Below are 20944 nucleotides of genomic sequence, written 5' to 3' on the forward strand. Positions count from 1 at the left end.
CTACTTGTTGATCGCCGTGAGATTCTTTACCCGTCGTTGGAATCTTGTAAGGAATCTTTCTTTCTGAACTGCAGATTGGACTGATTGCTATCTGGCTCGTTGGATCGCACCCGTCACATCGTCCGACTACCCCGACTCAGACCCGACTCGACGCGACTCAACTCACACTCGCCTCGCCCAATTTTCAGTCATCCCCTTCCCTCCCTTTTCTCTCGTCGTTTCAGTGATCATCCCGTCTTCCTTTCTTTTTCCTTTTGCTTCCACAGTCTCTGGCCATCGTCTTCTCGTGCCAATCACCTCACGCCGACTCAGGACCGGAGAAGCGGCGTAAGACATACTGCATGAGTCGTCAGCAATAGCGGCATCAACAGCAGCTACAGAGGCAGTAGCGCCAACAGCTCCCGCATCGCACCGTACCGCAGCGCGCAGCGCGTCACATCACGTATCTTGGGCGAGTGTTGGAAAGACAGTCAAGAGAGACGGAGCAGAAGCATCAGTTGAGACTCTTGAGTCGGTCAAACAAGACGCCAACGTGCAGGGCTCAGAAGCGAGAGCGCAAGTGAGGCCATGTTCCAGCCTCAGCCAACGCCTTTCGCGTTCCACGCCTCGGCACATAACGCGTACTCTCACCCTCATCCCCACGGTCAAGCTCACGGTCAAACGTACATCCAGCCCCAGGGCGGCCCGCTGCAGGACCACCCGTCTCAGAACAGCGGAGGCTATGGCATCAGCGCCGGCGCAGTAGGGTTGGAGGACATGATGATGATGAGGAATGAAGAAGGAGGAGGAGGAGGAGGAGGAGGAGGAAGAGGGGTAGGAAGAGTGGAGATGAGGATGAGGATGGGTATGGTGGGCGATGGTGTCGGAGGAGGTGCATCTCACGACGTCGGCATTGGTACAAGAATGGGCGGCTCACACTACGGCTACTCGTCGTCAGCAAGAGAAGAGAGAGCCGGTTCTGGTTCTGGCTCTGGTTCTGGATCTGGTGGTCGAGGCCAAGGTCATGGACCAAGTCAAGCTCATGGCCAAGCTGGAGGTGTTGGAGGTTCTGGCATGGGAGCTGGAGCTGGAGCTGGAGTGGGTTCGTCATCGGGTGCATCGTCGGTGGGACTGGACAGCATGGGTAACCCCCTGGTGATGGGCGGCGGCGGTGGTGGTGATGGTGGCGGCGGCGGCAGGCTAGGGCTGGGGATGGGCATGGCACAGATGGGCATGGGCATGGGCATGGACAGCCTGAACGGCATGGGTATGGGCCTGGGCCACAGTGGGCTGTCCCTGTCGGCGCAGTCGCAGCCGCGGTCGCAATCACTGTCACAGTCGCTATCTGGTGTTATGGGGATGGGAGGGGAAGCTGCAGGCGCACACAGCCTGATTGCTGCGTCGCCGGCCAGACCTGGAACCTCGCTAACAACGGCGCAACACCAGCACCAGCAGCATCAGCACGGGCAGCAGCATCAATACCAGCAGCAGCGTCAACAACAGTACCGCGAGCAGCAACAGCAGCAAAGACAACCAGTCCCAACAACAGCAGCAGTAGCAACAGCAGCGGGAGGGACGTTGGCGACAACACCAACAGCAGCCACGGCGCCTGTTGTTGGCCCCGGCCCAGGTGCCGGCCGGGTTCCAGCTGTCACCACCACCACCACCAACACTCCCGCATCGCGTGCAGTTCAGGTTCCAGTTCAGGTTCAGAGTCAGGTTGCTGCACTTGCACATCATCATCATCATCAGCAGCAGTCTCAGTCTCCTTCATCTACCTCCCCTCCTCCAACCACCACCAACACCAACGTTGTCTCTGGCGTTTTCGCCGTGGCTTCGGCTGCTACTTCTGCTGCCCACTTGCACCTTAACCACCATAACAGCCCCGGCGCTGCGTCTGCCTCATCCTCCTCCGCGTCTTCTTCCTCCTCCTCCTCCTCCTCCTCCCGCTCCCTCTCCCGCTCCTCCCTGCCCCATTCCCATTCTCATTCTCATTCCCATTCGTCCTACGCTTACTCCCACGCCAACCTTTACTCCAACCACAACCACCTCCACGGACACGTCCAGCAACAACACCCTCCTCCTCATCCTCACCCCGGCGCCTCTTCTTCGACAACATCCTCTTCTGCCTTTTACACCACAAGCTCCAACGCCAACCCAGGCTTCGCAAACACCGCCGCCGCCGCCACTCCTGATCACGCCCACGCCCACGCCCACGCCCTCGCCGTGAGCACTCGTCGTCCTTCCGCCATGGAACCCGGCGACCCCTCCGACGTTGCCGCCCAAGAAGCCGCCGCTCGGGATTATCAGCCACAGCTCGAGGTGAGTTGCTCGCCACCCCGACTCCGGGAGACGCACGCCTAGCTCCCGTCACGGACCCCAAGCTTCAAGTGCTCTCTCTTCCTCACGCTTTCTCTTTTTCTCGCCCTCACCCCAATTCCACAACCCTCTCTGACCATATGAATGCAATGCCATTGAATGCATTGCCTCTTCATGTTGGAGTCTCCTGTCGACCCTGAATTGTCACTTTCTCTACTTCCCCTGCCACACGCAACGCTGACATGGCTTACGCTCTTTTCTAGGGTTTATTGGTGGGCGACAAGATCACAAGCGACGCCATAACCGACGAGTACGCCAAGGCTGATGAAATCTACATCGCAAAGACCATCGTGAGTCCCCCTCAGCATGCCTTTCCTACGGCATCCGTACTCCCTGCAGTATGCTGCACTGGCTAACGTAGCGCTTCTGCTCCTTTTCACTGCAGAATCTCCCCCAGACATACTCTCACTACCGCCCTGTTCAAGGTGACGGAAATTGCGGCTGGCGAGGTGAGTTTGCCTTTCGCGATCCTGACTGCCACCACCACCACCACCACCACCACCACCATTCTTCTTCCTCCTACCCCGCATCCCCGCCCCTCGACAAAGTGGGATGCTCCAGAGAATTCACCTCTGTCAAGCACGCCACTTTTCCATTCGACACATGTCGGCGCACATGCTCGTTGGAGCGGAGAAACTACCAACACGGCATCGTCAGGCTATGGCACCCATTATGCTAATTATAACTAACAATATTTCTCTCTAGCAATCGGCTTCTCCTACTTTGAGCATCTCATCAATAATGGCGACCAGCACCAGATCCTCGGCGAGGCCGCGCGCATCACGAGCTTAAATCAGTACCTCCTCAATGTTGGCTGCTACGATCGGATGTTGTTTGAGGACATGGTGGACGAGACGATTGGCTTGCTCAAAGACGTTGCCCAGAACATTGCCAACCCACAACTGGCCATGGACATCATGGTCCAGCGCTTCAATGATCAGGGCTCCTCCAATGCCATAATCTATCACCTTCGACTGTTGGCGCTCTCATGGCTCAAGGGAAACGTCGAGCTTTACGAACCCTTCATCCCCGCCGAGACGGGTATCATCGGCTATTGCGCCGAAATCGAGCGCCCAAACAGAGAGATTGACCATCTCGGCATCATTCTGCTCGTTCAGGTGCTGCTGAAGCCCATCAACTTTGTGCTGGAGATTGCCTATCTGGATCGGAGCCCGGGAAATCAGGTCAATATTTACCGCTTCCCCGACGAGGCTAATGGCCAGGACCCCTCCACTCTGGGACCCATCATGTACTTGCTTTACCGGCCCGATCACTATGATATCCTATACAAGTCACCTCCGAACCCGGCACCCTTGAATCTCCAGGTTCACCGGGTTGGTTCCTTTTCTCACTCGCAAGAGATTGCGAGCGTGGGTCCCTCGTTGCAGAACTATGCCCTCGACTATGGCCCTTTGGCCATGCTGCCCGGATTCGGTGGGCCGCCCTCGGGCTTGTCATCGGCCTTGTCTTCACTCGGCTCGCCCACATCCGCCTCTCCGCTGCCAGACGCCTACGACCCTTCACCTCAGTCCCCCTGGCTCGCGACGCCGTACTCTGAGCATATTCAGCAGCAGCAGCAGCAGCAGCAGCAGCAGCAACAGACGGCACCTGCCTCTCGACGGCAGTCCCAAGCGCCAGCTCGACCACAACAGTCGACGCCCGCCCCTACGAAGCCATCTCAACCCGTGGACTACCAGCTCAGGTTCAGTCATCAGTGCTGGCATCTCAACAACACCAACTCGGCGCAACCGTCAGTGATACCAGGGCAGACAGGGTTCCAAGAACCCAGCTTTACTACTGCAATGTTCAAGAACAGCCATTTCAACAAGGCGCATTACAATAATCCCCACTTTCATCCCGAGGAGTGGACTCCTGACGATGATGGCCACCACGAGAGGCTGCCAGCGCCCAAGAAGAAGGGAAGGGTCAGGTCAGATCACTAGGCAATCACAACAAACGATGGGACCACTGTACCATCGGCCATTAGGCCAGTGACACATTGGGCAGCTTGCCATGGCCCATGGGCATCAGGGGGGCGGACCTCCACTGTCGATTTCCAGGAGTGTAATGGGGTGGGGGGGGGGACAAAGGTGGTGTTACTTTTTGGTGGTCTCTGGAGGGGTCCCGCATTGTGGGAGAATTAAAACTTGCCTTGATTTGGCTCATTGTGATTTTAGTGTTTTGCTCTACGCAGATGGGAAAGGTATCATGATTCATGATGGAGGGCTTTCATCCTTCTTCACGGCTTTATTTTGGCGGGAGGGTTCGCTCCTCGGGTTGATACTCATCATAGCATCGGCGTTGATAATTAATAGTACTCTATAGTGTGCATCGCTCGCTCTCAGGTGTCCCGTGTCTGCATTTCTCGACTATATTTTGTGGTTATTTGAGGTTTCAACTCTTCTATCGTCAGAGGAGTGAGCCTAGCCAGCACTTCCAAGGCAAACAAGAGAATCTTTTACCTGCCGCGAAGACGACCTGGACGCGGAAAGGTGACGGTCGATCTTTTGTCGCCCCCTCCACTTCCACCATTCCGTCTATGGAAACAAATCTGCAACGTCGTTGTGGGTGTGAGCCGTGTGTGTGTGTGTGTGTGTGCACTGCACATGTGGGCTACCCAGGATCACGTCTGCGGCTAAGAGATTGCCACCTGGCACCCCTGACATCAAGCATGCGACAAACGCCCGTTGAACCGTGGGTGAACCAGATTTTTTTTTAAATCTCTGGTGGCATAGCATGGCATGGCAACATGGCAGGGCGTGAAGGCGTCAAAGGTGGGACGTTGGATGTGCTATGTGTGTGTGTGGTGGGATGGGGGTATCTAGACACGGGACTTGGCGCGGCAGATCATGGATTACAGAGCATGGGACGGGGTGGGCATTGCATTGCATTGCATTTTGTTATTCTATTAACAAGACGTGGGACAAGATTGGAAAAGATAAAATCCCGCAAGGAGTAGTAGTTGAGTCCTATCTTGTTCGAAGTGAGTATTCCTACTCACTCTCTATCTATCTCCTTGTAAGGTATCTATCCGTAAAATCTCTTACAGCAAGGGGGTCCGCCTCGGTGGCTCTCTTTCTTGTGGGATAGGAGCAACCTCCTATGAGCTCCAGCCATGCCACCACGCCCCCCTCTCTCCCCGTCCCGGTGCGTCCCGGAGCAAACGTTACGAGACAAATGTGCGTGGCAGCTTGATAAGTGCGTTCTGCCAAGGCTCTCGCTATGTATGATGTCCAGATGGCAATCTATAACCAGTAAAGGTTGTAGTCTGTAAAGGATAACGCGATATCGTATCCGTGACCTGCAATGTCGACATACCCTTACAAAGAGCACTTTGCCCCCCCCGTCTGCAGGCGTGATAAAGATGCTTCGCCACAAGACCAAGAGGTCGTTTTGGCTTTTCAGGCTGGAATCCGATATGCCAAGATATCAAAAAAAGGTGTTTGCTGATGAACATGGGGTATCACGATTGACAATGTGCGGTGAAGTATCCTCGCCCCCCGCCCCGCCGGAAATAACCAAGTTCCCAGCGAGCCGGAACTTGATGGCGTGTATTCTTGCTCTTCCGGGAATAAGGTCAGAGTGCGAAGGGATAGATATGCTGACCCGGACCGACCACGGGATGCGCGTATCTCCTTGCTACGTGCCGTCCATAGCCAACGGTCCGGTCCAATACTGGCTGCTCCGACATCCGAAACAGTGGCTCAGAGATTGATAAGCTGACGAGAAGAGGAGAAGAGGCAGGCATGCTATATATTGTGTAACCCGTGGTGCACTCCAGTCACCATCAATCTTACTTTTGGCGGTCGGCTTATCCATGAACTAGTACCGGAGCGCGACTCACAAAAAGACGGCAAGGCTGCCGATTTGGATTCCCGAACGGTCTCAATGGTATTATCATCCCAGTCGTTGATGTACTGTCGTCGGCGCAATGCTGATTCCCAGGCGTTTGGCAAGCTCCTCAGCCCACCGGCGGGCGTACCATTCTCTCTTCGCCTTACCGTCGCCGGCAAGACTCAATTGCGTCCAGGGCGCTTCGCCCAGTTCGGCTCTTACACTGGTGGCGGTTTTCCCTTCGAGTCCGCACGGCACGAACCTCGCCCAAGGATTCAACGTTTCGTCGCCATCAACGACAACGTCCACGTTCAGCGCCGTGCCGAGCCCCGAGATGTGACGGCGGAGATGGACGCCCATGGCGGCGATCTTGCGCTCCTGTCCCCCTGTTCGCCGCCGCGCGGCTTCGGCCCATACCCCCGGGTCATCCTCAGAGAGGTAAGTCTGGATCCCGGGTCCGTCAGCAAGGATCGCTTGTGTTGTCTCTTCCAGGAGTCGCGCGTAGGATCGGACGGTCAAGTGTGAATAGTATGTGCTGTGCAAATCCAATATTGGCCATAGAACAACTTGCCCGGGCCCGTGGTATGTTGTCAGTCCGCCGCGGTCAGTCTCAATGACTTTGGGCGTGAACTGCTGCTCTCGTGAACCCATTCCACCATTTTGTTCCCCTGCCTCAGCCTTCGTCTCGTCGATAACAGTCAAAGGCTGTTGAAGTCGAGCCAGCTGCTCGGGTAGTAAAGTCTTTTGGCGGCGGCCGAGGGTGTACGTAGGTGCCGGAGTGAAAGATACGACAAGGGGTGACGGAGCGCGGGGCTTCGGGGCCGACTTCCAGTCGAGGAAGGCCTGGCGTAGAACGTTTTGGAACTCTGAAGCCGAGTCATAAGACGGAAAATCGTTCGAATCAGAGCCGGAGAGGTGAATGTGTCGCAATGCGCTCGGTTCGGCGTCGTCATCTTCAGGGAAGACCAATTTCGAGATGGGCGTTGAGGAGCTCCATCTTACCTGTCGCAAGACGATACCCGGCAATTGTTTCGTTGCGTATGGTAGACTTCGAGTAGGTGATGTGCAAAGACGGTACGCCGTTCGAAGAGTACCCATCGGTTTGCTCGTCATCGGAGGTTGTTGTAGACTTTGACAGAGTCTGTCGACGAAGATGGTGGCTGAGATGAAGTTCAACGCAAGCTGCCCGGAGCTTCAACAAAGTTTAGCGGAACGAGCCGGCTGGAACTGTGGTGTCGGGTGGATTGAGACGTCGGTACGTTCCTTATCGATAAACTTAGGTTATCGGCAACGCACGAGCCGTGCTGAGATAGGCGCAGGGTTCATGATCCTTCAAGACTCCAGCCACATCCATGCTCCAGGCAACCAGGGCCGGTTGGTTCGTACTGCAGCGATACCTAATAGTTATCGACATGGAGGACTATTTTCCAGCTTCACATGGCTTGTTTAGTCATCATACTTCGTTGAGCTCGTCAGCATTACTCATCCACGGCTCTCGAGTGTGATACAGGTGGACGCCCAAGATTACTTCAAGCCTCCTCGGTTTGTTTGTGGCTTTGCTGCGGGTCGGCAAGCGAGCCGTCACTCTCTTGTCATCTGTATGGGACCTGTCAGCTCGTGTCCGCTCTGTATGTGCGTGCCATTTGACCGTCCAAGACATGATGCCGTAACTTCCTTGAGATGGTGAGACACTTGTGTGTTTTCCCATTACTCAATGCACTCCTAGTGACAGAATCTCCTTTCCTCGAGTCTCGACAAGCTTGGCGCCCATTGTCCGCCGAGCTCTAGCTCGTACGTTGGAAACAGCTGATCCAGCATCGATTCCTTCCATATGTTGTACCGTCACCAAGCTCCTCATAATGATGACATTGAGATGCCTTGTCAAGCTGAGAAGACATTTCGTATGGAGCTCGAAGTGTGCCGAGCGGACGCCGGCGTACGGCTAAGTGGGGTTACCGTATGCACCGAGTCGATCTGGCGCCGATGGTCTCAGGAGCACGGCGGACGACCCAGGTGTTTCTTATTTGTCAGTCCCTTTGTGACACTATGTAGTGAGAGGCCTTCAAAGTTCCGGGCCCAATAACGACGAGAATCGAAACCGAAGTCGAGGTAGCAGTGCGTCTGTCGAGCTGCGAGGGAGAAGTCAGAGTGCCCGTCTCATCCGGCGGGTGACGCGAGAACATAGGTATCCGTACAGGCTAAGCCCCTAGGTGTACGAGCTGGTGGGTGGAATATTTGCAGCACGGCATCTGAGCCACAGTAGTACACATCACCTTGGTCCAGGCCACGCAAGATATGAGAGAAAATAGAGCCATCCCGATATGATGCCGTCGAATCCTGCGGAGACATGTTGGTAGTGGTTCCAATGTCAAGATGCAGATCTCCCCTCACGCGTTGCGCACTCTGTGTATCCGTACTGCGCCAGACGCGCAATTTTCGGAAAGCAGGTGAAGGATGGCGGAAGTAAGATGTTCTACCTCGGCATGCAGGGTGCTCCTGTACGGACAAAGACCCTGCGTCTGGCAGTCGAAGCAGAAGAGCCACTCGCCTTGAGAAACGACGTCCGGCGTTTCGTCTCATGGTGTCGACAAGAGAAGAATCCTCCACAATCCCAGCCACAGGCTGCGCAATTCTTCGGGTCCAGCCGTCCGCTTTGGCATGCCGCATGTGAGGTTTTCATCGGATGGGTGGAAGTTCAGCAGACGTGGGATGAAGTAACAGACGAAGAATTTGCGGCCATGTGCTTTTCATCCGAACCGAAACAAACGTGTAAGGGGAACCAGGACCGAGATCCAAGTTGACAGTGCCAGGCCTTATTTCGATGAACCGTCCAAGCGGAAGATGGCCAGTCTTGTTCGGAACCTGAAGAGGATTAGTGCTTTGACGATCACGACCGAAGGAGATGATGGAGCCTTGGAGATGCAAGCAGCCAGCTTGGGGCCAGAGTGCGACGAACTGAATCGCGACTGATGTTGTGGTTGGCCCGGTGCGTGAAGAAAACAGCCAGGGGAGGGGGGGGGAGAAGCTGGAAGAGGATGTTGGATGACGTCGTGGCAGGGTAGAGCTGGGCCGAGGAAGGTCCCTGCGCTGGCAGTCGGTGACTGGCGTGCGCGACGAATCACAGTGGCTCAGGAGAAACCAGGCGCTAGGAGGCGGTCCAGCGCTGTTGCCCAGCAGGGTCTCGGTTGACTATGGGGCTACCGTGTGCGACAGAAGATTGACTGTACCTCTTCCACGTACAATCACGTGTATTTCTACAGTCCGTTTTATATCCTGCACTGTTGAGTGGATGCCGGCAGTGGCTCGGTGGTGTCGTCATGGCCCACTCGACGCATGCGCTGTTCAGCAGGTGAGGTGGGCAGCTACCAACACCGGGCCCAACTCCACGAGCTTACTCCGTAGCTGCTGCTTCCTTCCCAGTATCCGTCCTCCGTAGCAAAAAGTCGCAGGAGCTATGCTCAGTCGGGCCTCACTGGCAACTGCAAACCGGGGGGCTCCTTCTGCCCCCGCTAGTTTGGCTTCCTACCCTGGTACTCCCTAAGAAGTACACGCAGTTCCGAGCTCGGTTTGGCGTCGGGTGTGTCTGAAATTCTGAATTTGGTTTGCATCATCTGATGGCTTGCCCGTCATCCAATTCTTTATTCTTCCCTCTTCCCTCCCAGACTGCACCCAAACTGCTCTCGTCTGCTAGCTCGGTCTTGAAGAACTAATCTCGCCCTCCCACCACCAGCCTTGTAACAATCTCGGTCCGCTTGTGAGCCGCTATAACCTGCCTTACAGAACCAACAAGTCGGTCAAACGAATCATCCAGACGACGGGACACTTCAATAACCCCGGCATCCCTACCTCTACCCTTCCTATAGTTCCCTCCTAGCTATTACTGCTGGGTTTAGAACAAGGGTCAGAAGCAAACAGAAAACACCCCCAGAAACATAAACGAGAGACATCCCGCCTCAGCCTGTCATAGCTCCCTCATCCCTCTGAAACACTTTTTGCGAATCCGGTGAGTATTCCCATTGCTTGTCATCAACACCCTCCCAGTGCCGAATGTGAAATTACGAGTGTGTACACACCCGTACGCCATCGACTATATTCTTCCCCAGTCAAATTTACCACTTCCCTATTACCTCGCATTCCTGCGCAACCCCGGCTGTCCAAAAAAGATACAATCGCTGAGTACAAATCCCTACAGGTCTCCGCCGACCCTCTCTTCCCAGCCATCGCAAAGAATCGCAAACACCACCCTTCGGAGACAAAAACGAAATCCCACAAATAGCCAAACCAAATCGCAGCAATGGTTAAACGTGAGTCCTCTATCCATGTTCCACCCTTGCCCTGCAAAACATACTCCCAACTGCAAACTGACACAGCATCATTCCAGACGCCCCGCTCGGCACTGCTGCCATCGTCTTCCTCTCGGGCTCCATCGTCCTGCTGCTCTTCGTCATCCTCTCTGCTGTCCGCGACGCCGCGCCCCTCAACAACACCTGGTTCCTCGAGGCAGACACCACCGGCATCACCGGCGCCCGCAACGGACTGACGCGATGGAACTACTTTTACTACTGCAACGACCAGAATGCCGAGTGCTGGGGTGCCTGGCCCGCCCCGGCCTTTGGCTGGGCCTGGGGCCGTGATGCGGCCAACGTTCCCGCCGGTCTGTCTGGTAGTCATGGAGGCGGCACCACCAGCACCGAGTTCTTCTACCTATGGCGCTTCGGCTGGGTCATGTACCTGATTGCCCTCTTCTTCATGGCTATGGCCTGGTTCGCCAGTTTCCTCGCCTGCTGCGGTCGTCTCGGCGCCGCTGTCGCCGGCCTGGTCTCCGCCTCAGCTCTCTTCTTCCTGACTGTTGCCGCCGCTCTGATGACGTACGTCCCGATATTGCAATTTTCCACCGTTTCTTTATGTGTACGTTGACTAACATTTCTCAATAGCGCAACATTCGTCAAGGCACGCAACGCTTTCCAGGCCGAAGGCCGTGAGGCTCACATTGGCACCTACGCCTTCGGCTTCACCTGGGGCGCCTGGGCCGCTCTTCTGATTGCGACTCTCCTATTCTGTATCGGCATCCGGGGCGACAAGGGCTACTCTGGAGGCGGCCGCTTCAGCCGCAAGCGCAGCACTCGCAGCCGCCAGTCGTTCGACGTCAACAGCAGCCGCCGTGTCAAGGAAGACTACGCATAAGCCTGTCGTTGACCTCTCAGATGAAAATGAGCACCACGACTCTGACTCGCAACAGTACCTGACTTTGAGCACAAGCTTCACAGTGTCAAGGATGTTGTATTAATGATATGCTCAGCGTGTGTGTTGTATTTACGCGCCCATGTTAAAATTTTTTTGCATTTTGCATTTTGCATTTTGCCGGCGTTTTGGAAGTGCCCCAACATCTATGAGGTCTTCCCGAGGTGGGATGGTGGACTACCTATGTTCATGGTCTTGGAGTTTTGCGTCTACTAGTACCCGGCTCCGACATATGCCACTCCTTAGGTCTACTTAAACTAATAGACTAATACCGTAAAAACACAGCTTCCGTTGGTGATGCATTAATGCGTTCCCCATACTGAGATTTGACAGGGTACATTCGCACAAGGCCCTCGTACTCTGAGCTCAGCCCAGGATCTAGCGAAGTCATATAGTACTGACGCCATCTAGCAATTGATGGAAAATCCAGGACTTTTCGCTTTCAAGACTGCGTAATACTTCATTTGACGGCAGGGAAAAGGATATCAAATGCAATTTACTTGGTTGCCCTCTCTCTTCGTTTGACCGGACAGCTATGCAGATGAGATTCATTGCCTCTACCCAACGGCGAAGAAAAGCACATATGATCTCAATAGTGTTTCAGTGTCACTGCTCACAATGCCATCTTGCGATATCTCGCAAGAAACCCCTTTCATCGATCAATTTGCAGGACATTGTTTGCAATCGCTTCTTTATTTTAGAAAAGAGTACCCAGGAAGGGCCCATTGCTTCTCACCAGCTTCTCACATGGAACATACTCCTCTTCGACATGCTAAGTCGGACCATGTACACACACATACACAAAGTTTTCGTCGATTTCATCTCAGGGTTCTCTTGATACCTCAGTTGCCTTTTGATCTTTGCGTCTTCTTTCTTTCTGTCTCAGTGTCATGCCGCCCAGTCCCATCCGTCGTATATGCTCCTTTCGTCGTGAAACTCCCACGCCCATTGGACCTGGACCCATCGTGACCAACAATCCGTGATTCAAGGAAAAGGGGAGTGACAGAAAAAATTGCCAAAAACCAAGGGAAACGCCATCCGTGTCGTATACTGGACGTTTCCAAAAAGCCGTGGGGCCTACCACTCAGCGCGAGAAGCAACGCATGAAATCCACCCCGGTTGTCAAAAACAAACACTCCTTGCCAACCAGTAATATATGCTGATGATGCAACGTAGAAATACTTGGATTGAGGGTATGAGACAAAGCAAAAAAGTGAAAAGTGCAAAGGGGCCGAACAAAAAGGCCAACGGAGGCCAGCTCGGTCAGCATGGGAATTTGTGAATGTCATAAACCTCCCCCGCCAACGACATGGTCTCGGTCTTTTTTTTTTCTCTCAACAGTGCCTATTCCAGCATACCACCAGCTCCGACCAGAGGGCTCGCGGTCGGAGACTGCAACGGGGCAGCATGAAGGGCCGGTCGGGCGGCCGGGGCGATAAGGCCAGCGCGCTTCCGCTCCAACACGGACTTGACCCAATCCGCAACCTCTTCATCCTCGGTGCCGGACGAGAGGGAAAGCTTGCCAACCGCATCTGCTACAGCCTCAGCTTCCTCTCCCTCTTCTGCTTCCTCGGTAATCGTCTCAATCTTGGAGAAGGGTGTCATCCAAGGGTGTTGCAGCAGTGCCGCATAGGTAGGGCGATCCTTCGGGATCTTGTTGAGACACTTGCGGACGAAGTCGTGTGCGGTGCTGGAATATCCTTCTTCGGGCAGGCCTGGGGGCTCTCCCTCAACAATAGCCTATCACCGAATTAGTTCACGTCTCTCAAAAGTATTTTCTAGACTTACACTCAGCTGGCTGAAGATCGTCGACGATACCTCTGGCGGGTAAGGGTATCGTCCCAGGGCACATTCAATGACTGTCAACCCGAGACTCCAGATATCACTCTGCACGCTGTATGTGCCGTCGGCGCCGGCTGTCATACCTCCTCCTGAGATACGCTCGGGGGCCATGTAGCTCTGGCAACCAATGTTGGTCTTGGCGATACTCGCAACAAGGTTTCCACTGACACCAAAGTCGCAAATCTTGACTTGGCCTCTAGTATTGGCCAGGATGTTGGTGGGTTTGACATCACGGTGAATAATGTTGTGCTCGTCTTTCAAAGACTTGAGCCCCATCACCGTGGAGTATGTAATCTTCTGTAGTACACCTTCGGGAATACCACCGTCGTACAGCTTGTCGATCGATCCACCATCCATGTGCTCAATGCACATGTAAACCGCACCTTCTTGGAAGAAAGCTCCGTAAAAGTCGATGATGTAGGGTGATATACACTCGTGCAAGATGACGAGCTCCTTGAGGATGGTTGTGAACTTGGCCTCTTCCAGTTCTAACCGAATCTCCTTCATCGCCATCACCCTTCCTGTACCTTCGGTGGATGCTGATACTGGTGATGACTCAACTGAGGCATCGGCATGGCGGATAGGTGATGGGTCGGAATGTGACGAGTTCAAGTTCGGGTTCTTGAAACCACCCAATCCAGACCCAAACCTCGGTACTCTAGGCTTTGTATGCCTCACTTTATAGACGGTACCATAATTACCCTTGCCGAGCTCGTCCAAGACCTCCACTTCGTCTAGCGAGATGGTGAAAGCTGTACCATTGGCGAAGTTGACACCGTTCTTGGTGATTGTTGCAGCACCGTCGAATGTGATCCAGCCCTTCTCCGAATCAATGTATTTTTTGAACTCGTCCATCTTGGATCCCGTCGTTCCGTTGGGTGCACCGCCCCCGTTGTTGGAGGGACCGTGGATATCAGACAGCTTCGGCGCGGTAGGAGACGCAGGCGAGGGACCGCCGCCCATGTCGGAAAGCTTCATCATGGGTCCACGTCTGGCAGCAAGCGATGGCTTCGTTGGGATAACGGGGGCGGAGCGTGGCATGCCACCAGGGGATGGTCGCACCATACCACCAGGCAGCTTCAACCCTCCCGGTATACCTCCAGGCAGCCCTCCAGTAGAACCTTGTCGTGGGACTGGAGATTGCGGCGAGCTTGCCATGTTGTTGGGAGTAGGTTGTGAGCCAGCAGGCTTGCCCATTCGCTGAGCGTGAAGTGCCCTCGCCCTTGCCATGACTTCATTCATGGCGCCGCCTCCCATGCTCATCATGGAAGCGGTAGGAGGCGGACGGCGTGCGTTGCTCAGCATGCCCAACGGTGTCGAGGAGGGAGTCATATTTTGAGGATCGGAGACGGTACGAAGAGACGGGAGACGTTTGGGTACGTCTGAAGGGGGATCCGAGGGGCCTTCGAGCGGGGTGCTGGCCTCGGAAGAGTCGGCGGATCCGGGCGACGTAGGACTGCCGAGTCCGTCTCTATCGCCAACGTAGCCATCGGGGGTGGCAGGCATCGAGTCTGGGGTATTTAGGTCCGTCATTGCGAGATGCGAATTGATCTTGGCGGCGACCTGATGCTATTGAAGGTCGAGGGGAAAGGGTGGGGGAGTGAGTCGAAAGTGAGGTAGGTGATGTCTCGGATGACCCTATAGCATGTGCGGCAGGTGATGGGCCCGGGCGGCAGGGTGCGGAAGGACAAAAGTCGGGCACGCGGTAGATATCGAAATATCGTCAAGTCCGGTCGCACGCGGGGTGCTAGGGAGACAGGAGGGTCGATCGCACAGAGGTAAGCGGTGGGAGGATCGAAAACTCGAGGGTTGTAGCGAAATGCTGCCGCGGGGTCTAGACGCGGCGGTTTTGGTAGTGTGGCCTGCTGCGCAGTCGGGGTCGGAGTTGCGACCGGGGCGGTGGCAAGGGCAAACTCTAAGTCGGGAAATGGCAGAGAATTCGCGGGCGGGCTAGGCCGGCCAGTCCGATTTTGTTGAGCTGTAGTTGGTCGTCTGATGGTTGACTGGCTTGTGAGTCCAATGTCCAATGCCGTGCAAAGGATGCCGTGCAAAGGAAGAGAGGCGGATGGTGGAATAGAGAGAGAGAGAGAGAGGAGGAGGATATGGAGAGTGGCGGGATGAAGAGACAGAGGGTGAGTGACGGTGTGATGATGGTGAGAGAGAAAAGAAGAGAATATGCGAGGGTGGATGCGGCGTTAAAGAGGAGAGAGGTGAGGGAGATTGAGGTATGGTAAAAAAAAAAAAAAAAAAAAAAAAAGAGGAGGATGGATATCGAGGCGAGGAAAGAAAAGCAGAGGTTATGGTAGGCAACCTAAGGTAAGGTAGACAAGGCGAGATACGGATAGAGAGGCTGACATATGATGTCCTCGTTGGACCTTCTCAGTCTCTTTTGCTCTGCTCAAGAACCCAAAAGAGGTTGGCGGCGGGGCATGAATTAGACGAGGGAAAATGGGTTCGAAGTTGCAACGTAATTTTGGTGCAAACGTCACAACTGCAGCCCAGCCCGGAAGTACCTTGGCTATCTGTCATCGGGTAGGGATACATGGGACCATCCGCGACGACTTATAGACGGGCCACCTTAGTCACTCCTGGCCGTGGAAAAGGCTGAAGAGAGAGAGCATTGGCGACTCGTGAGATTTTCCAGGCGGGGGAGTACGGAGTACATGGACGTGCCTGCCAGGACTTGAGAACTGGGCAGATGATGGAGCAGACAGCAAGGTATCTGCTCCATCCTTCTTGTACCTGTACCTCTTGTCCACGGTGGATGCACCATACGCTTGTACTCATCCAGTAAGGTCGACGTCTGCCTCTGCCCCAGTGTCCCTGCCTCCAAGCAGCATCGAGCAGAATTGCGGAAGGAAGGAAGGAAGGAAGAATAGGAAGGCGTGAACGCACCGCCTGATGGGAAAGAGCGAATTGGTATTGGGCTGGGGTGGTGGAATGAGGAAATATGAGGCTCACCAGCCAATCTCTCGTGAGATCTAGAGACAGAGTGCTTGGGACCGAGTATCAAATGTCGAATTCTTTCTTCCGTGGCGGGTGTTTGTGTGTAAAGCGCTTGTGTGCACGAGAAGAGGCCAAGAAGTGGGCGAATTCAGATGGGAAGAGGGGGCGAACTAGTAAGGCATATATAGAATCTATCAATCTATTAGTCGTTGATAGATAGAGTTGCACTCTGCAGCAGGGCAGAAATAGTCGAAAGATGTGTGGGATGTGTCAAGATGAACAAGACAAGAAAAGGCAAAATAGGGCACTTTGGGCGCCAACGTCCAGGTCCAGTGGTGGTTTTTGACGTTGACGTTGACTTCTGTTAATTACGGTACGAAAATGGAAGATCCAGGATGTTGCCTCCGTAAAAGCGCGGTACGTCAATGGCAATCTCACACCGGGCACTACCTTACTATGTACGGAGTATTGACGGTACGTATGCCCAGAGACACTCAATTCCCATTTCTCAGCCGCATCCAGTCAATAGCTTAGCAGTTTGAGCAGGTAGGTACACCCAATGTCCCGAACGGCTTCTTCCTGCCTCGCTACCCTCAACAAGGTACGTTGGTACATGAAACTCACGAAGAAAGAAGCAGGAGAGAGCTCGTTATGTCATCCACATTCAGGTAGCAAGAAACGTCCAATTCCAATTCCATGCTGTTCTTCTTCGGTGGAACCTGACGGCTGCCCGGCAGTCCAGACACCAATGTTGGTCAGCCAATAACACTCAATAAGGTGAAGGCCTAAAGGGAGAAGATCCCTGCCTTGGCTTTACAACTACAGCCACAGGGCAAGGTCAGGGAAGGCAGCTTGGGCAGATGCGCCGCAAAAAGAAACAAAACCACATATCGAGCGATCAAGCCTTCCTACCAGGTATGCAGGTGCAAGTAGTAAGTTCTCTTTCAAGCCTCACAATACTCCCGAGTCCCAAGAATGAAGTAGAAGCGTCCATCTACCCTGCCCTGAGCCCTGGACAATATGCACATCCGCATATGCAGCGCCTGTCCCTTGGAGAGCACCGCCACCTGCATCACCGCCCAGTCTAACCAACTTCCTCCCGGCTTCTTCCAGGACATCGTGCATCCGGTGACAGCGGTCCACTCCAATCGTTTCCCAAGACCTACCCACGCATCGTCAGTCAGATCTCACCATTGCGACAGCTCGGGTCCTCGAATACCTTACACTGCACCAAACAATGAGGTGCCCTGCGTCTGCGACGGCAACCAGCAGCCACCAACCAGGACACTTGTGTGGCTCGGCTGTCGCAAGGGGATAACGAGCATGGAGCCACTCGAGCCCCCCAAGCAGGCTCTTCAGTGATCATAGCAGGGACCATCAGCAAGATTTTCCCGCACATCACCTCTCGACGGCGGACGCGCCTGCATATGTGCTCCATGCATTATGCTCCATCTGCTCAGGATACTCGCTCCAGTGACGAGAATGACTGAGCTAGCTAGCTACCTCAGAATCACCACGCTCACCTCATTTTGCGGAAACCTGCTAACCTCGTCCGCGATGTTTCTGAAAATAGCACATGCAACGGCCAGAGTGATGTAACTCGCAACTCGGAACCGAGCCGGTCTACAGACCCCTACCTCAACCAAGCGAAAGTAGCCACCAAGCAGACGAAATCTAGACACACGCAACGGATGACTAGACTGCTTCTGTCTTACACCGCAACAACAGCTGCAATTTTTTCCTCATCTCTCTCACGATCCGCCCCCACAAACATACCACAGTGCAGATACATAGAGACGCATCGGACATGACTTCTGGCGCCCGGCGGAGGCTTGCCTGTTGAAGGCAAAGCAAACGATTGGCGAAGACGGCACCGTCATGCGGTCGAAGCACCCGCCAGGAAGGACGACGATGGGCAGTCTAAGATGAAAGCTGCATATTCCCCCGTTGACGCTAGTCTCTTAGACCGCAAAGTACCGTGCCGAAGCAGCGGCCATCTGAATTTGCGCATGGCATCCTCGACCTCCTCAACCAATGATCGAGTCGATTACATGAAAGCCCTCCGAGAGGGCTTGAGACAAGCACATAGGCAGGACTGGGCTCTGTGGCTCTGCGCCTGGAAACTCTCTGTTGGAGTATGGAGATTGGAGAATGCTTGGAATTCACAAGTTGATAGTGAGGGGCCCTTCATCGCCGGTATCAACCAGACCCCGGTCACTCATCCTACCCCCCTCTTCCGGCGTCTCGCAATTCGCCAAGTTGCTACGGGGCCGTTGCTGAAGGAGTGATGACGTTGAGGGAGCAGGAGGGGAGTTCCACGGGTTGGAGGGAGCAACGCCAACGGCAGACCGAGAAAACTGGTGGCTTGAAGTTTTGAACGGACGAGAGTAATTTCCCGTAGGAGGCTCACTACACTGACGCTACTGGCCTCTTAGCTCGTCCAGTGTCTCTTGGTGAGGTTCGACCCCCACCGCAACTCTTCGTCGTTGAAGCACCTCTCTCCATCGCGGATCGGGGGTGGACAGGTCACAGAATGCATGGTTTGCAGGCTGCTAACCTCGAAAAGTCAAGGACGGTACGCAATACCATCAGATGATTTCCCAAGAGCGAAAGATGATCGAAATGGGCTTTGCATCATCACTATGCACTGGGAATTAGGAATTCATGGAAGAAACGGCATGCCACAAGGACGATTTCCCATCGATTGATGACGTTTTCTCATCGAGAATACGGTACGTACATTTACTTTCCTCAATAGAACAGCTCAGGAAAAGCTGCCCTCAGGCGCCTTATCTTATCAGCACGACAGCGGACGATTCCCTCCGCCTGACATCATCGCCGCACCCAATTGCTCTCTGCATTCTCTCCAATCGCAGCTCGAGCGGAACCTCACCCGCGTCTATGCGATTCGCTGACGTCTTCATGCTACAATCCCATGGCCATGGTAAGGTACCTGAGTACCTAAATTGTTTAGGTAAGGCGTCTTCAGTCGGAACGGTTAGGGCATCGCAAAACTATCACGACTTGGGGTGGGCGTGATCGCGAAGACGCAAAATACAAGGGAGCAAAATCCCATAACCCCTATCTACACGATCTAGAATACGGAATCTACAATACGGTAAACCAGAAAAGAATCCAGACTCTGGGCACGTTTCCTGATCTCATCCACAACCGCCACTCGCTACGGCCTACCCGCGATCATCGCCTCACAGCCCCCTGGGGGAAATATGCAGTTTCAAAGTCTAAAGGTCCACGCAGTCCAAATATTTTTCAAGGGTCCTCTAACTTTTTAGTGTTTTGATGCCCAAAAAAAAAAAGAGTTGCTCCCCCTCCAAAAGATCTGCCTCTTGGGGGGAACACAGCCAGAACAGCCCAGCGCTGGAACGCCGCACACGCCGGGCCAATCCCATTGCGCAGCCGGCCGGAGCCCTCGCCGATGGTCGTCAACAGTGGCAAATGCTGTCAAAACAGAGTATCCCATCACAAAGGCAGTTCAGCTCATCAGGGAATGGCCTGCGCAGAAAAGGAGAAGCGTAAACTCAATGGCAAGCGGCCTCCGAGATGTTGCGATTGCCGACCGTATCTCCTATCAAACTCCACGTCTTTGATCTCGTCCTCTTGTTGAGATTGTTGAGATTGTTGACTTGTCGATAGCTAAACCGGGGAGGGAGCGGGAAAAAAGACGAACCTCTGTCGTCATCAGCCACATGGTTTCGCCACCTGCACTCTTGCTCATCCGTCGTGCCACAAGCATCACAAGCACCACAGAGATCATCCTCGATTCTCCACATCTGTCATCTGTTTCACTTTGATGTCATGTCTAATTCTTGTCCAGTGTGACTCTTTTTCCTTTCCCCCACGCCTTGTCGATCCCCTAGTGCAGCTCTGCTGACAGCTCCGACAATCTCGATGTCGAACAATACCGTAATGTATGTTGCGCATCTCGGGCGCATGATGGGATGCTGATTGATATCATGCATCTAATTTTGTGTCGGTCACTGTTTATCAATTCCTTTTGAGATACGTAGTCTGAAGTAAGGTCTGGTGATTGATGTAATGTTAGTTGTAGATGCATACCGGTATCTTGTTTATCTTCTGAGATGAGGATCATGTCTATTACGTCAAGGTCACATGTCAGCACGTGATGAGTTGTCGAAACATCAACAAGCATACTATCACAATGTCTTTTGCGGTACCAGGACATCATCCAATGTTGGTCTTGGTGGCAAGTGATCTCTTGACGGTAGCTTTGCTAAATCGTCTGCAGATTTTAGGACGGTTTCTTCGATCTTTACGTAGAAGATCCTTAATGGGAATTATTCAAGCAACATGAATCAAGTTGTAATTTCAGAAATTCCCGATGCTGTTCATTGAAGAGAGGTATGAATACCTTAATCTGCTTTCGAGTTCCTCGTTTTTAGGGGCACTGTGTGCAAATCTCCAGATTTGATGCCCTTATGATGCGTGAGCTTTTGTCATGTGGAATTAACTGGATGCCGCGTTAAAAAGCTATTCATTGAGATACTGAACACTCGAAATGGTCATGGCATTCGAACTCGAAGAGTCTAGTCACCGATACGTTCGTTCCCGCATCGGATATACCGCCGCCCTGCGAGCCTCGATATCCCATCGAGTACTGCAAGGCGACAGTACATTTGTTTTCAGCTTTTCTCTAAGTCTACCTGAGCATCAAATTTTTAATTCGCGGATATAAGGGGATTAA

The 20944-nt window shown here is 53.8% G+C and overlaps 4 protein-coding genes across 4 annotated transcripts; 2 read left to right on the forward strand and 2 right to left on the reverse strand.

Annotated features, from left to right (window-relative positions):
- The first annotated feature begins 549 nt into the window (after positions 1-549).
- On the forward strand, positions 550-4321 carry BDP81DRAFT_156247 (peptidase C65 Otubain-domain-containing protein). The gene is made up of 5 exons (XM_060581954.1): positions 550-738; positions 806-2301; positions 2562-2648; positions 2744-2783; positions 3064-4321. Exons 2-5 carry the CDS (start codon positions 829-831, stop codon positions 4299-4301), a joined length of 2838 nt encoding a protein of 945 aa, XP_060438083.1. The 5' UTR covers positions 550-738; positions 806-828; the 3' UTR covers positions 4302-4321.
- A 1934-nt stretch (positions 4322-6255) lies between these two features.
- Positions 6256-7606, reverse strand: BDP81DRAFT_466318 (uncharacterized protein; the record flags this gene model as incomplete). Its single annotated transcript, XM_060594382.1, has 2 exons — positions 6256-7058; positions 7489-7606. 2 exons carry the CDS (start codon positions 7604-7606, stop codon positions 6256-6258), a joined length of 921 nt encoding a protein of 306 aa, XP_060438084.1.
- Positions 7607-10486: 2880 nt separating this feature from the next.
- On the forward strand, positions 10487-11376 carry BDP81DRAFT_466319 (SUR7 protein; the record flags this gene model as incomplete). Its single annotated transcript, XM_060594383.1, has 3 exons — positions 10487-10496; positions 10574-11060; positions 11127-11376. The coding sequence occupies 3 exons, from the start codon at positions 10487-10489 to the stop codon at positions 11374-11376; spliced, it is 747 nt and encodes a 248-aa protein (XP_060438085.1).
- Positions 11377-12798: 1422 nt separating this feature from the next.
- BDP81DRAFT_281835 (kinase-like domain-containing protein) lies at positions 12799-14808 on the reverse strand (the record flags this gene model as incomplete). The annotated part of the gene is made up of 2 exons (XM_060583009.1): positions 12799-13173; positions 13222-14808. Coding segments are annotated over 2 exons (1962 nt in total), but the record flags the coding sequence as incomplete, so codon positions are not given.
- Between the last annotated feature and the right edge of the window lie 6136 nt (positions 14809-20944).

The sequence above is a fragment of the Colletotrichum phormii genome (genome assembly GCF_030913505.1).
Source record: "Colletotrichum phormii strain CBS 102054 chromosome Unknown BDP81scaffold_39, whole genome shotgun sequence".
In the NCBI taxonomy this organism is placed as follows: Eukaryota; Fungi; Ascomycota; class Sordariomycetes; order Glomerellales; family Glomerellaceae; genus Colletotrichum; species Colletotrichum phormii.

Bases quoted from the DNA above. Each gene is read 5' to 3' on its own strand.
- BDP81DRAFT_156247 (XM_060581954.1), top strand. From the start codon at position 829: ATGAGGATGAGGATGGGTATGGTGGGCGATGGTGTCGGAGGAGGTGCA. The intron at 2,302-2,561 runs GTGAGTTGCTCG...GCTCTTTTCTAG, and splicing joins ATTATCAGCCACAGCTCGAG to GGTTTATTGGTGGGCGACAA. The intron at 2,649-2,743 runs GTGAGTCCCCCT...TTTTCACTGCAG, and splicing joins TCTACATCGCAAAGACCATC to AATCTCCCCCAGACATACTC.